At 37.1% G+C, this 17,122-nt stretch overlaps 1 protein-coding gene across 1 annotated transcript in view; it reads right to left on the bottom strand.

Annotated features, from left to right (window-relative positions):
• Positions 1-17,122, bottom strand: part of LOC126457283 (EF-hand domain-containing protein 1-like) — a 185,857-nt gene that overhangs the window by 52,454 nt on the left and 116,281 nt on the right. The window contains exon 7 of the mRNA XM_050093451.1: positions 8,932-9,037. Within this exon, the coding sequence (XP_049949408.1) occupies positions 8,932-9,037 (106 nt within the window). The remainder of the gene's footprint in view (positions 1-8,931; positions 9,038-17,122) is intronic.

The following is a 17,122-nucleotide window of genomic DNA, read 5'->3' on the forward strand; positions in this document are numbered from 1 at the left end:
AGAGAATTAAAACTATGATATGAGCACTGCTTTTGACTATGGTATTAGCACTGGTTTTACCAATAGCTTGTCAAAACAACTTGCTTTTGCTTGATTCCTAGCTTGTGTATAAAAATCATACTCCTTTAAAGTAAACTATCCCTCTTGAAAAGTGTGCAACATTGTAATTCATACTACCTGGAACCACTGGACAAAATCTGGCCTCTGGATGTTTTTTGCCCCCTTCTGTGTCTATAAAACATATTACTTCACTGGCTGCAGCTCTGCATTAAAGGATAGCCGGTTACATGATAAGCTCCACAACAGACTGTTTTGGATTCAGTTGCATGCCATCATATTCCATCAGTTCTCAATATCTCATTACACCAATATGCATATGCAATATGCATTCTTTAAGAGTGGATACCTAGCTGAATGTCCTGCAGAGTTTGTGACTCCCAGGAGGTTGTATTCAATCATGATGATGCAAACCTTTGTCATCATTGTGATGCACTATTTTTCATTCAGTGTTTATGATAAAAGTTAATGATTTGTTTTGAACATTTCTTGAATGTAGATGAGGTCCATTTTGAGAAGTATAATACATACATCTCATAGAAGGTTGATCTCTGCATCTTTCAGATACTCATTTTCTGTTACCCTCCTGATGCACATGCATTAGCAGCTAATATTTTTCCTGTCATGATCGTTAATACAACACTTTCAAATGAGCCTTACTATAGGTTGAACTTGTGACCTCATACTCAAGTGGTTTCTTGTGAGTAGTCAACAGCATCTGCTTGTTTCGCCAATTCTTCTTACTGGCTTTAAAAGTTATTATTTAGGAATATATTCAAAAGTGGAAGATGTATTTTACTTGCTGAAGCCCAGGGGAAAAACACTGTACATTGTTAGCAGTCAATGTGAATGTTTATTCCATTCCTAGATTAGCAAATTGAAGTTAGCTGTAACTAGATTTTTGGAACATATTTTTCCCCAGATCCTACTTTGATTCATTGCTGTTCAGTGGCTTAAAAATACAAGTAGCTGATGATTGATAAAGTACAGCAGTGATATTAAAGACTGGAAATTGTGGAATCAATTTGACCCATAATATTTATCTTGCCATAAGGAGTTTTTGCTGAGTAGGAACAGGTATCTCACCAACTCATTGTACTCATATATGCTGGTATGAAGCTTATTCTATTAACAGCAGTTCTCAATCTAACACCTTCTGATAGAGGTTTGTCTTATATTTAAAAGTCATGTTGATCCTAAAATTATACAACTATTGAGATAAGGTCTTGATAGAATATCAAAAATTGTTTTCATTGTGCATTCTGTCACTGAGATACTTCAGAATGTTTAATTCCAGTAAAGATACTTTAAATGAAGCAGTCTCTGTGCCTGAAACAATTTTTAAGAAATTTTATCAAATTTCTGTGCATTTATTGTGTCTGTGAAAATTATCAGTTAACTGAAAAATATGGATACAGAAAATCTATGATGGAGAGTCAAAAACTTTTAGTTCTACAATATGTTTCCAAAAAATTGTGGTTTGACACATATCAGGGCATGCTGAAAAGTAATGGGTCCAAACTTTTTGTGTGAAAGCTCTTCAAGCTTTATAAATAAAATAAATGTTATTAACTTTCTATGTCTTTATTCTTCATGTCTATGTATTTATTTCTCAACATAGTCACCCTGGTGATGAACACACTTCTCCAATGAGACACCAGTTGGCTGATACTGTCACTGTAGAATGCTTGACTTTATTGTGGAGCCACTATCTAACAGCTGCAAATATGTAGACATGAATAAAGTTTATAATGTTAATAACGTTTGTTTTATTTAAATAGCTTTAAGCATTTTCACATCAAAAATTTGGGGGCACTAACTTTCAGCATGCCTTCATACATTATTTTTCAAAGTTTTTTCCCTTCGTTTCAACATGTTTGGCCCATCAGTCAATAATCTTGCATTTCTTTGCCTTAATTGTGTATTGCTTTCAGCTCCTCCACATCTGAGGACAATTGAAAATCTCACAAAGCATTCCTGACCAATCCAAATAAATTAATGTTGGTGGGAGCAAGATTTTGGCTGCAGGGAGGCTGTTCCAGCAGCTCAAAACCCAATTTATTAATGGTTTAAATAGTGCAATGAGCTGTGCATGGGCACTGTCATGCAACAGCAACACAACACTTTCTTTGAAAGCAGACATTGTCATTTAATTGCTGGTCTTAGCTTGTTTTCCAACAATACACTGTAAGATTCTTTTTTGATGGTTGTTCATCTATCATATACTCTTCTATTACACACACACACACACACACACACACACACACACACACTTGTGTCCAACAAACAGCTAGCATAACCTTTCCCTCCAATGTAGAGTCTTGAATTTATTTGTCTTTGGTGGTTTGTGGTGATTCAATTGTCACTCATAATGATGAACTTACATTTATTCGCCGGTGACTACCATGGTCAAAAATGGGTCACCTTCCCCATCAAAACAATTTGATAAGCATTGTCACGTGTCAATATGTGTGACCTTGAGTTCTTCAGAAAGCTACCTTTGTATCCATTGTGCAAAAACTTCATGAAAGCCAAGTTTATTGTGTATGAGTTGATAGGTAGAACTGTGACTAATGTCTAAAGAAGATGCTATCACATCAATAGTAACTTGTTATCTGCTAAAACCATGTTCCCTGCCAGGCTTCTTTTCTGAGGCAGAAAATACATTAATTTACGTTTTTTTGTGGTTCCTTCTCTTTGATCATGGTGGACGGGAGACCTGCTCCCGTTTCATGTGTCGGTCTTTACTGGCCACTTTCAACAGTTTGATCCACAAATAAATACTTTTACATGACACAACACTGTCCTCACACTTTACTGAACATCTACAATGAATTTCATCCTGTTTCATCCCTTCCAATAAAACACTGACCAATTTTCCTCCTTGATGTATACTATTACTGGAGTAAACATGCATAGGCTATCACAGATAGAAGTAACTGAAGTGGTCAGGGTTGGATGATGTGAACATGAATATGGTGGAACCAACTTCGGCAGGCATGCACAGAAAGTCATGCGAGAATTTTAAAGGTGTGATACAATGAAAGTGTAGACAATTTTTGTACCTTTCAGAATCAGGGATTTCTTCGTTGTTAGATGAGAGGAAAGAGCTAGATGAAAAGGAGCTAGGAAGGCTTAGTGATGCAGAAAAGGCACCCAGGAACCTGAATCCAGGTGTATGTGCTCGACAGGATGAGAGGGTAAAAATGGATTGTTGATCTTGGACAAGATTTGAAAAACTGTCAGGTTACCCACTGAGTAAATCCCCCTTGACACATGTTCCCCACCAGACTTGTTTTTCTCTAACACTTACTTTTTTTCTGAGGCAGAAACTACAGTAATTTATGTTTATTTTATGTATCCTTCTTAGGTTTTTCATCAGATTTTCTTTATGCATAATACCTGTGTTTATTATGGTGGACTTCACTGCATACACAGTTATGTATTCCGGTGTTTGTAAGACCTATACTCACTTTGTCTTTGTGGAAATGGTGACTGTGTTCGCCATGTTTTTCAAATGAGATGGAAATGTAATTATGAAAGCTAGGGGTTGTATGGGCTAATATTCCTTTTCTGCCTCAACATATGAAATTTACAGTGTTAATTTATTTCTTTCCTATATGTTTGCCAGAATATTACTATTCAAAGCCACGTTGGGTAGCTGTGCTGTCTGAGGTGTCTTGTCCTCTCAGGCGTTGATGTGTGTGTTGTCCTTAGGGTAAGTTAGTTTATGTCAGATTAAGTAGTGTGTAAGCCTAAGGACCGATGACCTAAGCAGTTTGGTCCCATAGTCCTTACCACAAATTTCCAAATTACTATTCAAGTCATGATGAGCATCTACCTAATGTACACACACATTTGGGATCAAAAAAGTTGTTGTGCTTCTTTTGCAACTTTCATTTGTTTTTCACAAGTTTCTTTATACATATGCATCAGATTTACTTATGTGTGCCATCCACATATATTAGTTTCAAAAATGCATCACCTAAGGAGATTACAGAATACTTCATGTCACTCAAAAATAGCAGTTCTGTTGGTTATGATGGCGTTTCTGTCAGAATACTGGAATCATGTGCTAACTTGATATGATTACTCTTAAGCTATCTTTGTAATCAGTCACTGACTTGAGGCTTATTTCTGACAGACTTTCTGAGTGAGGTGGTGGGCAGTTAGCACACTAGATTGGCACTCAGGAGGACAATGGGACAATCCTGCATCCAACCAAGCAGATTTTGGTTTTCCACTCTCCCACAACAGCCTGATATATGGCTCATAGAAACATGTAATAATGGACAGTATTCAAACTAGCTTTTGAGCTTTTGCTCTTTTACTAGCAAAAGTACACACATTCACTCACACAACCAAACAGCTCCCAAATGCACACACCCATAGCCACTGTGAGATTGATTATTGATTACAGATTATTGACAGTAATTGCTTGGGTAGATGGAAGTTCAGAGGGTGTAGTGAAGAACACATAAGACAAAGAGGGATGTGTGGGATATTGTGAGGCAGGCTTTTTGATAAATGCCTCAGTGGCTGTACAACAAGTTGCAAGGACCTCAGAGGATAGAGCATATAGACTCTGGTGGTGTGAGTGTACAAGATATTCTGGAGAGATAATTCCCACCTGAGTAGTTCAGAGAAAATTGTGCTGGAAGGGAGTATCCAAATGGCTCGTGCAGTGATGCAGCTCCCATTCTTCACCCACCCCCTCCCTCACTCCACTGTAGTCATTCTCTTTCTCTCTTTCCCTTCTTCCCCCTCTCTGTCTCCCCCCTCTCCTCCTCTCCCTCCCTTTCTCCTCTCCACCCTTTTCTCTCTCCCTCTCTCTCACCCTCCCTCTCTTCTCCCACACCCCGCTTTCCACCTCCCACCCAATCTCTCTCCTTTCCTTGCCTCCATCTTCATTTCCAACTTCCTCTCCTTTCATTCCCTCCCTTCCTCCCCCTCCCCTCTCCCTCTCTTATATACTGTACCTTCTGAACTGTTTCATCTGGTTCTCCAGTCACTGAATCATCTGTCAAAAGACCTACCTCACACATTTCTACAACACAATCCTTGCCTTGTGTTTCTATGCATAAAAATTCAGTCCATTATAGGTGAGTGGCTGCTTTTCTCTTATTTGGCATATTATTCTATTATTGGCACAGATTTAGTTTTCCTTGATTTCCCTAAATCAATACAGGCTAATGGAGAGATAGTTCCTTTGAAAGGGCATGTCCAGTTTCCTTCCCCCAACCTGAACCAATCCAAGCTTGTGCTCTGCCTCTAATGATCTTGATGGAGATGGGGCATTCAACACTAATTTTCCTTCCTTCTTTCTTCTGAGAGACTTAAATATGTTGCAGCAGTAAAATTGGATGTAAGCATACCACCTAATTACTGACCTATATCATTGCTTCCAATCCTTCCAATGTGCTTGAAAAAAGTGTCTTTGATGTAATACTGACTCATTTAACAGAGTACAAGTTATAGAACTTCTTAATTACCTCTCAATTTGGCTTTGGTTAAGGATTATCAACAGAGGAGGCAATATAAGACTGCACAGATGAAGCAGAGCTAAATGAAAAACATTATCCTGTAGTTTTGCCAAAGACTTCGATTGTGTGGATTATAAAAATCTACTTATTAAACTAAAGTGGTATTAAATTAATTACAATACTCTTGTGTGAATGGAATCTTCCCTTCATAACAGAAAGCAGAGCTCTCATTAACAGAATGCATATCAGGTAGGAAACTATCCTCACAGTGGGGGAACTGAACATGTGTAGTGCCACAAGAGGAAGAGGTTAGTGTTTAATGGTCCATTGGCAATGAGGTCATTAGAGACAGAGTAGAAGCTTGGATTAGGAAAAGATGAGGATGGAAATTGGCTGTTAGAGGAACCATCCTTGTGTTCGCCTTAAGTAATTTAGGGAAATCATGGAAAACCTGAAGTCAGAAGTTACAGGTCATCATAAATGCCTGAATTCTGCAATTTTTGTGTTACTGATAACATCAGATTTTAGAGATGAAACCATCAAAAAGCTGGCACACTTCCCCTATTTTCATCTATTGATGTTTGATGGGATCATTTTACGGGTAACTCACAATCAAGGAAGAAATTTTTTCTTGCACAGAAACTTATAATAAGGATAATGTGTGGTGACCACTCTATGACCTCTTGCAGACAGCCCTTTAAACAGTTGGGGATGCTGACAGTAGCCTCACACTATGTTTACTCTCTTAAAAAGTTTGTTGTGAACACTCAGTCACAATTCAAAAATGATAGTAACGTTCATAAATATAATATTAGAATGAGAAGTGATTTGCACTGTCCTTCACTCAGCCTTAGTGTGATACAGAAAGACATGAGGTATCCATTTACAAAAATTTTTACCATCTACCAAGTGATACAAAGAATTTAATAGATAATAAAATTAAAGGGAGTGTGTGTGTGTGTGTGTGTGTGTGTGTGTGTGTGTGTGTGTGTGTGTGAGAGAGAGAGAGAGAGAGAGAGAGAGAGAGAGATTGAAGACAGTTAAAAATATATATATAACTTATGAAGTGTACTATAACTGTAACTGCTTCTTATTGACTTATTGTTCACCATAACTATAGCAAAATAGGATAGATAATTTAGGGCATTATCTATCCTATGTTCTTACAGAATTTGCTGATAAAATGCAGATGTAGACCATATTATGGGCTTTGGTGTCTCAGTAATGTTACAACAATCTGTTTGAGACTTGTTTTTTTGTAGCTGAGATGAATTGTCATGTAAAAATTAGAAGATCTTAGCTATGGTTGTGGATAGTATTTTTGATGTCCTTTCCTACTTCTGAACACGATGAAGATCTCATAGTGAAAAATCTGGACACCACTGTGTAATTGAAATAGGATGCTCAATTTTCTTAAATTCCTGTGATCCTCTTGTACTGTATTTGGAGAATGTATTTGAAGAGGATGAGAAGCATTGCTAGAAATTCAAACCAGAAAGGAAAATTGCATGTACCTGGGCTTGTCAATGGCACATTGCAAAGAAACAATGGTTTTCTCAAACACATGCACAAGTGATTTATTATTTTGAAATAAATGCAATGTATTTGTTGTGATGATAATTCTATAAGTAGGCCTAAAATGTGCACACAAATAATCAGATATTATGCTTTCATCACAAAGGAAGCAAAAGAGCATTCCAATGTAAAGTTTTCATATCCACTCACTCATTCCCATCATTACAAATGAGTTCAAAATATAAGCCTGGAATTATGAAAATATTTAGAGAAATACTGGAAAATCCAGGATGGAATGTAACAATATTATGAAAAGGATAGTTGCTACTTACCATATAGCAGAGATGCTGAGTCACAGATAGGCACAACAAAAAGACTGTCAGATGGTGAGCTCTGTCAGGAACAGACAAAACACACACACACACACACACACACACACCAACACACACACACACACACACACGCAAATGCAACTCATACACACATGATCACAATTACTGGCTGCTGAGGCCAGTCTCATCAGCAGCCAGAGACTGTGGTCATGTGTATGTGTGAGTTGCGTTTGCGTGAGTGTGTTTGTGTATGTTGTCTGTTTCTGATGAAGGCCTTATTGGCTGAAAGCTCACTTTTTGACAGTCTTTTTGTTGCACCTATCTGTGACTCAGCAAGAGAAATTCTGTGATATGTATGTAAAGTGACTGGATTACAAAGCTATGCTTCACTTTCTCGTACAGAGTAACAAAATGGTAGCATGCACCTTATAAATCAGAAATGAAAAGGCTGAACTGAAAATAGTAGTTTTCTTTAGCTTACCATAAACTTTCTTCAATATGTACTTCCTTCCCCTTTTGAAATTTATCTTTCTTTATTTTTATGTTAATTCTACAACTGACTGAAGTTTAATCCTCCCCGAGATTTAAGGGTGGAGGCCATCTCAAAAGCTCTCTCTTGTCTCTATATAACAAATATTCTGGAACTGTTGTACCCTGCTGGAGAGTAATATATGTCTTACTGTGTTGAGACCTAAATATCCAAGCAAATGTACTACTGAAATTGACAAGATTCCCAGAGATTCCTTGGGGATCATTGAGTATGATATGCAAATGGGTGGAACACAACTGCTGCTAACAGTTGCAAGAACTACCTCTTATTAAGAATAAAAATTACTTTTAAGGTTAATGAACAGAACTTAAAGCAAGAAAATTTACTCAAGTAATATCTATACTGTAGTATTTTACATCATGTACACCTGTATGTTTACGAATATTTCACAATTTGGTAGATACTGTTGAATACTTGGGCAAGGTATGTGACAGGCAGACAGATTGATTGGTATCAATGTGTAGAACACTGGAATACACATCAGTGAAACCCACTATACAGCAAGCCATATCACACTGCCATAATGATGAAACACTAGGATTATATATCACTAATCTGGACAGTCATTAGCATTATAAAACATCAGTTTTGAAAGACAAAGTAATTTATTTGTACAAAACTGGTAAGTAAGAAACTACTGAAATATTATTATTAAATTTAATGACAATTGTCTCTGCTCAATTTCCTACCCTAGAAAATAAGTGAGTAATATTTGCTACTAGTATAGATAGAAGAGCACAATTATTCCATGTATAAACCATATCAAGTGGGAGTATTGTTTTAACTCAAGCAAGTGAAAAAAAATGTTGTTTTATTTACAGCCATTCCTCTTATCTCCACACCTTAGTTCCATGATTACACTAATTTTCTCAACTCACGAAAGTCTACATTCTTTCTTTATATGACTTTATGTTTACACTTAAAAGACGAACTATTGGAATTTTCTGCAGTCACAAAACATGCAGATAATTGTATGTAAGCACTTTAAACATACCTTCTCCCAAAAATGGAAACGGTATTTCCAATTAAAAAATCCACTGGTGTGTAATATTCAGTGACTTCTGCCTCTGACGTTTCAAGATATGAAGAAGGAAATGTTGCTGTTAAACAATAATGAATATAAATGACATATTTCAAATCACACATCAGCAGGGGCACAATTTGTAGTTCATTATTAACCATACTAAGATAAACACATAGGCAATGAAATTTGTTGAATAAAATTCATTACATGAGCAAAATAACCAGATTTTTTGTGAAGAAAAGTGATGTGTGTAAATAAAGTCTGTTCACAGATGACAATTGCTACACATTACATAAGATATTAAGGGTGGTATTCTTATATGCCATTGCATATTTTGTGCACTATTGTGTTGCAAGCTAAACAGGTGTTGTTGCACTACAGTGGTACTGAATAGACTATTATGTGTTTGCATCCTTCGTAACTCTATTTTATGGGCATTATGCCATGCTCTTTACACTTTACATTTCATCTTGTAATGGTGGACACATACTCAGAGGCTATAAATATATAGCTAGTAAATTTTCAGATTTAAACAAATGGAACTGTTTATAAGTAAATAATTTAGGAATAAAGGTAACAACTTACTGTCTAGTAGAAGTGCAGAGTCATTGAGAAACACATAAACAACACCAAAAACTTCACTAGCTTTTAGACAAACCCATTTTTAGCTAAAATACACATATACAGACATATGCACTAAAACACACACTTGTAAATTTGTGCTGCCTGAATACACAATTCCAGGTCTGCAGTTCTGCAGGTTGTCTGGAATGATGGGTTGTGCCACATGGAGTGGGAGGAGGGAGGAAGGAGGCAGGAAATGGAAGTGAGGGTTGGGGATTGGGGGCTGATGCCTCAGACGGAGACAGCAATACACAGGACTGGAATGCAGGAGGGAGAGGCAGCAGGTGCATTGGGGATGAATACAACACAGTCACCAGCACCAGTAAGTATGTACAGTGCATGATGAAAGTAACATAGAAGGGTGCATTGGGAGTGCTTGAAGGGAAGGTGTCGGGAATAGGTTGTTGTTGCAGGATGAGTGAGATTGGGGTTCTGGGGCAGGGTAGAGGTAGATGTAGGGCAAGGGGTAGAGGGGATGGAGGCCAGGAGGATTACAGGAACAAAGGATATGTTGCAAGGACAAGTCCTAGCTATATAGTTCAGAAAACGGGTGCTGGGGAAGAAGGATCCAGATGCCACAGGTCATGAATTAGCCATTGAAATGGAGCATTTTGTGTGCAGCAGCATGGTCCACCACTGGGTGGTCAAATCTGGTCTTAGCCAAAGTCATTTTGGTGGACAGGTGGTTAGTGGTCATACATAAAATGCTGTGTATAAATTGTAGGAAAATTGGTATATGACAGTTGTAGCGAGCAATAAGCCATCTGGCCCATGTATATTTTCAAATTTATGATCTTATTTTTTTTTTGGATTTTATTTGAAAGGTTTTAAACTTCGACTTTATAATAATATATATTGAGCTAACACAATTATAAATTTTTTCTCTGACAGCTATAAAATTAATTTATCTAAAAAATTCACACTGGAAAAATACATTTAAAATCTGATACTTAATACTAAACTATTCAACAAGCTAAAAATGCCTAATTAAAAAGACAAATACAAAAAATTCTTATTTTATAAAAATCTTGCAAAATTGAACCCCTGTGATGAAAAAGAAAAAAAATTCATAAAATTACTGTACTGCAAAAAGATAAAGTTTTGTTTATATGAATATATATTATCATAATCATTCTATTGCACTGTTGAGTGAATTTCATATTGTGCTGTTGAGTGAATTTCATTTTCTGTAAATTAATTTTGGTTTAATGTTCTATGTTTCAATCTTAGTATGACTATATCTTTACTGATGTACTTTGGAATGATGTTAACTGGGTGTGAGTAGTGTTGTGTTTGCTGGCAGAAAGGAAGGAAGGAGGGATGAAAAGTTTTTCTGTTGTGCTCAGTTGTTCAATAAATTGTAAATTCAAGCTGTGTAAAAATGGAATGTATTTCGCTGAGTGAACATTGTAATTAATGGCTGCAAGGCATTTAGGACTATTAAATATGAAAATTACATATGAATCAGTTTGTCATCTATTTTATTCAAGAAACACATCAATCTATTAGGTTTCCAGACCTACAAGAGAATCTGGGTTCCAGAGTGAAGAAATTCAAGCAACAGATTGACGGAGATCCTCAAAAAACAAGATGAATGTTTTTTCTTTAAAACTACCACTAGACCTGGCCAATATTTTTTACCCCATGAACATTTATTACAATTAAAGGTCATCCAAATGTGCGTAACAAAGGAGGTCGTTAAAAAATGCTGCTTTCACAGGTGGCCCTGCCTCTAATAGAATGGAATAAGTCTGCAATGGGACTGGTGTATGATATGCTATATGGACCAATCAGACAGGTCTTCCACTTAGATGTTCCACAGGGATATGACCCAAGTTGCCATCCACCCTAAGGCGATATTCTGCTGCCCACCCGATCTTTGTAAAATCCTGGTCCATCCTTAAGTCCCTGCCACATGGGTCATATCATTGTGAAAGACCCATCTACATATATACTATGCAAGCCATCATACAGTGCATGGTAGAGGGTACCCTATACCATTACTAGTAATTTCCTTTCCTGTTCCACTCATAGAGAGATTGCAGGAAAAATAACTATCTATATGCCTTCATGTGAGCCCTAATTTCTCATTCTTATCTTCATGGTCCTTATGCAAAATGTATGTTGGCGGCAGTAGGATGATACTGCAGTCAGCTTCAAATGTCAGTTCTCTAAATTTTCTCAGTAGTGTTCCTCAAATAGAACATCATCCTTCCTCCAGGGGGTTCCATCAGAATTCTCAAACCATCTCTGTAACACTTGCACGTTGTTTGAATCTACCGGTAATAAATCTAGCAGCTTTGATGTCTTCCTGCAATCCAATGTGCTGCTGGTCCCAAACACTCAAGCAGTACTCAAGAATAACTGGCACTAGCATTCTATATGTGGTCTCCTTTACATATGAACCACACATTCCTAAAATTCTCCCATAGAACCGAAGTCAACTATTTGCCTTCCCTATCACAATCCTCACATGCTTGTTCCATTTCATATCACTTTGAAATGTACCAAACAGATATTTAATGACATTACCTTGTCCAACAGGACTATTAATGGTGTATCCAAATATTATGAGTTTGTTTTTCCCACTCATCCACATTAACTTCCCTTTTTCTAAATTTAGAGCCTTCCATTCATCATAACAGCTAGAAATTTTGTCTAAGTCATCTTGTATCATCTGACAGTCACTCCTCTTCATCACCTTCCTGTACACCATAGCATCATCATCAAACAACCTAGACTGTCACCCCACCCTGTCCACCAGATCAGTTATGATTATAGAAAATAACAGCAGTCCTATCACACTTTCCCAGTGCACTCTTGATGGTACCCTTGTTTCTGATCAACACCTGCCATGGCTGGCAACACACTGGGTTCTGTTACTTAAGAAGTCTTTGAGCCACTCACATCTCTGAGAACTTAGTCCATTTGCTCTTACCTTTATTAATAGCCTGCAATGTGACCCCATGTCAATTGCTTTCTGGAAATCTGGAAGTATGGAATCTGCCTCTTGCCCTTCATCCATTGTTCATAGTATGTCATTGAGAAAAGGGCAAGCTGAGTTTTGCATGAGTGATGCTTTCTAAAACAATGCTGATTCATGATCATAAGCTTTTTTGGTACCTAGGACCTTTACAATTTAACCACCCAGCACATTCTACACAGTCCTGCCACAGGCTTATCCTATCCCAACCTGTGAAAGCAGCCATGCCGTATGCTAACTAGCTGCAGTTTCTGCACAGAATTTTAGGTGGCATGACAACCAAACAAATGTCCACTCAAGTGAATGGCCACCACAAAATTGAGGCCAAGAGCAGAGTTGATCACCCAGTGGTAAGAGCATGCTGCTAAGCGTAACATGATCAGTTCCAATAGCTTCACAACCTGTGGCATCTGCATCCTTTCTCTCCAGCACTAGCTTTTTTGAATTACATGGATAGGAGTTATTCCTGTAACCCTCTTGGCCTCAATCTCTGCTAATCCCTTGTCCTGCACCCACTTCTGTCCTGTCCTCAACCTTACTCAGTCTGCACACACAACATTTACCCCATAGTCTCTGCTCTGTTATTTCCCATACACCTGTTGCCTCTCTCTCCTACATTCCTATCCTGAACATCAGCTGTCTCGATATGACCTTTAAGGTACCCTTCCGCAACCTTCCCTCTCACTCTCTGCCTACTTTCTCCCTTCACCAACTCCACCTGACACAACCACCTCAACGTACCTGCCGAATATTGCAATTTAGACACTGAGCCTTCAACTGGCACAATGTAGCTATACCAGTGCTTTTGTGTGTGTGTGTGTGTGTGTGTGTGTGTGTGTGTGTGTGTGTTTGTGTGTGTGTGTGTGTGTGTGTCTGTTCACTTTCTGCCTTATCTTTATATATCATATTTAAATTGCCATGTGAACTGTTCTTATGCTGGGCACAGAAACTTGCCTTACACCATGGCCTGATGCCAATACAATAGAGATCGCCAAGGTTGTAAGTACCAGCTATGAAAACCTGCATAATATGAATTCCCTCCAGTAGTCAGAGCATATTGAGAATCACTGATTATATAAAAGCAGAACTAATCTACAGGAGGGCTCACTGACATTCAATTTCGTATGTTATATAAATGTTTTTTTCTTTTAATTCGTGCTGAGAGGTATGTATACCAAACATATTTTCTAGAGGACAAGTCTTTGTTTACAAAGTCATGATTACAATATTTTTAAAGCACTCATCATGCAGTCTATTATACTGCAGAGTACATTAGTTTCTTTTACCAAGATCTTTACATCTCTGACTCATAATTTGAAATATGCTTTTCATGTTTTGTATTGGCCCATCCCAGGTTCAATAAGCCCTCCCTTGTGCCACCATTTACGGAATTCATGCCAAGTTCAGAAGGACTGATTACAGTGAAATAAATCCTTTATTACTACATATATAATAGCAGTTATTCCAATGGTATTACAGGGCACTTTTGCATGTACTGGTACATACATATACACAAGCATTTTGATGAGGATTAAAGAGTCCACTCCAGATATTTTTGCTGTACAATTGTTACCCTCTGTAAGATAACCATCTTGTTGAATTGCTTTGTAGGAAACAAATATGGCTCTACCTCTACTAGTGCATGTACACTCTGCAAACTACTTTACAGTTTGTGGCAGAAGGTACTTAGCATACCACTGTCTCTTTGCTGCTTCCCTGTTTCAATCATATATGATTTGCAGGAAGAAGAATTGTTGGTAAGCCTCTGTGTGAACTCTGATCTATAATTTTATATCATGGCCTTTTTGTGAGATGTATTTATGAGGAAGCAATATATTGTTTGGCTCCTCTAGGAGCATATGCTTGTAACAGTGCTGCTGGGACTGTGAATAAGTATAATTATTTAAAACTGCTAAACAGCAATGTTCACATTGAAATCTCATTGAGTAGTCTCACCAAAAATGAATAATAAAACAAGTGTCCCACCAGTTACAGAACTCAATGTGCTTGAACCAAAAATTTAGACTGAAACTAATTAGAATGAAAATTTCAATAAAGTTCTTGGGTGATGTAAACTTGGTGGTAGAATTTCATACCCTACTTTTAGACCTTAATATCTGCTTTGCTGTTGACCTCCTGTTGTCCACAATATGTTGTAGCAATCTTGCCACATTGTGCAACCATCAATAAAAGTTCAGAAGTTGCAGTGAATTATTTTATTATTGTGTGGTTGGTGTGCAATAATGAACAACTGGCATTATGAAATGACTACATCTTGACTCTCTGAAAACTGGCTACAGCCTGCTTAATGACAGTGCTCCTGCATGTCTATTTATACTTTTAGTAACATTTGATATTGTTTAAGATGCAAATTCATAAAATTACAACAGAAAATTAATAGACAACTGTGAACAGTGTAACTAAGGTGCATTATTTTCTGATGTGATGTAAAGGTACATTGTGTAATAAACAAATTACAAGTGTGAAACAAGATAATATATAGAAATTGATAATGTGAATTACATTTGATTAATTTATAAGAAAAGTATAAATTGGAGCTACAAATTAAATATGCTTTCATTTAATAATGGCTACATAGTTCAAAATGGTTACTAGGGATGAAAATCAGTATATGTTTACATTTGTAATAAAGGACTGCATAATTTCTCTTTAATTACAAATGATGTTGCAAGTATTTTACATTGCTGGCCTATTATACTGTAAATTTTGATGAAATAATGGGTACTGTGTGAACAGAATGTGAGGCAGACATAAATTATAGTGACCATTGGCAGTATTTAAAGAATTTAGCTAAATAGAGGCTCCAGTGTTAACAAAAAATATTCCTGCCACTTACAGAATCTGGATATTAAGAATACCTGAGTCTGATGTAGCCATGAGCTTCCTATTTGGCTTCTGACCAGAACTTCCTTATTAACTGATGCATAATTCACATAGTAATTAACATCAAATTGCAATATTCGAATGTTTGACAACATTTTATATGTGTATCTGAGGCTTAAATGGCTCTTTGGAGGGTGTTCTGTAACATTCTCTCATAAGTTTAACAATAAACCACAGTGAGATGTAGAATGCCTCTCTTGTAGTGTCTGCCTTTGGAGATGGCTGAATACCTTCCCCAAGCTTTTATGCTTACTAAATGGACCTGTAACAAAATGTGCTTCCCCTCTTTGAATCTTCTCTATTTCCTGTATCAATCTTATCCAATACAGATTCCAGACTGAAGAGCCAATTACTGGCCAAACAAAGGTTCTGTAAGTGGATGGGCAGTTCACTAATCCACACTGGATACATTATGGTGAATCAATGTCTGCATCATTTCAGACTTAAAAGTATTAAGAGTCACCCAAAGACTGACTGCTAAATGACAGTATTGGCTTTAGGGTTCTACTGATGCATGAGCAGCATGCAAAATGGTCATGTCAATACCACACTACAAGACTAGCATGCACTCAGTTCGGGACTGAGAATGCTGTGAGCATAGCTTTACCAATTTTTATCACTGTTTGCATATATTGTCAAGCTGTTCAGACCCTTCTAGTCTAATGTTATTGGAGCTCCCATCATCATGTATGAGTTCCTGGAACATTAGTATTCTGGCAGGAGTAAAAGAATATTTACAATTGCCAAGGAGTTTCCAGCAATGATAAGCACTGCTTCTACTTCTTCTTCTTCTTCTTCTTCTTGTTGTATGTCTTCTTCCTATCCAGTATTAGGCCTAGCGACCTGTTATAGCCTCAGCCCACCTCATCACTGGTCTTCCTGCATCTGTTCTACCTCTCTGTGTTGGTATTTGAGGATTTTTTGGATCTGGCCAGTCTTCACCTGTAGTAAAAGGTCTTTCCAAGATGTTCTGTACTCTGTTGAGAGTCTTAAGGGTTTCATTGGATATTTTCCTGTCTCATAGTGAATAGCCAGCTGTTCTTCTCGTGAGCAGTACTTCAGCACTAATTAGTCTCTGTTCATCATCTCTCTGAGGTGTCCAAGTTTTGCTGCCCTACAAGAGGGTTGGTTCAACCACTGTATAGCCTAGTTTTAGTCCAGTGTGTCACTGAGCAAGAGATGGTCCAAAGATGCTTTTTATTAGTCCTATGACTTTTGTACATTTGTGATTTTATGTTGCATGTTGTTTTCCTGAATGTAAGTGAAGTTGTACCTTAGGTATTTGGATGCTGATACTTGCTCAATGGCTGTGTTGTCTGTCAAAATTCCCATTCTCTTGTGGTCTTTCCTGATGAAGGCCCTAACTGGTTTTTAGGTTAGATTAGGTTAGATTAATACTAGTTCTATGGATCATGAATATGATATTTCGTAATGATGTGGAACGAGTCAAATTTTCCAATACATGACATAATTAAGTTAATTTAACAACATACTTAAGTTAATATTTTTTTGTATTTTTTTTATTTTTTTATATTTTTTTTTTCTTAATTTATATCTAAAAATTCCTCTATGGAGTAGAAGGAGTTGTCATTCAGAAATTCTTTTAATTTCTTCTTAAATACTTGTTAGTTACCTGCCAGACTTTTGATA

Source organism: Schistocerca serialis, chromosome 2, assembly GCF_023864345.2.
Source record: "Schistocerca serialis cubense isolate TAMUIC-IGC-003099 chromosome 2, iqSchSeri2.2, whole genome shotgun sequence".
NCBI lineage: Eukaryota > Metazoa > Arthropoda > Insecta > Orthoptera > Acrididae > Schistocerca > Schistocerca serialis.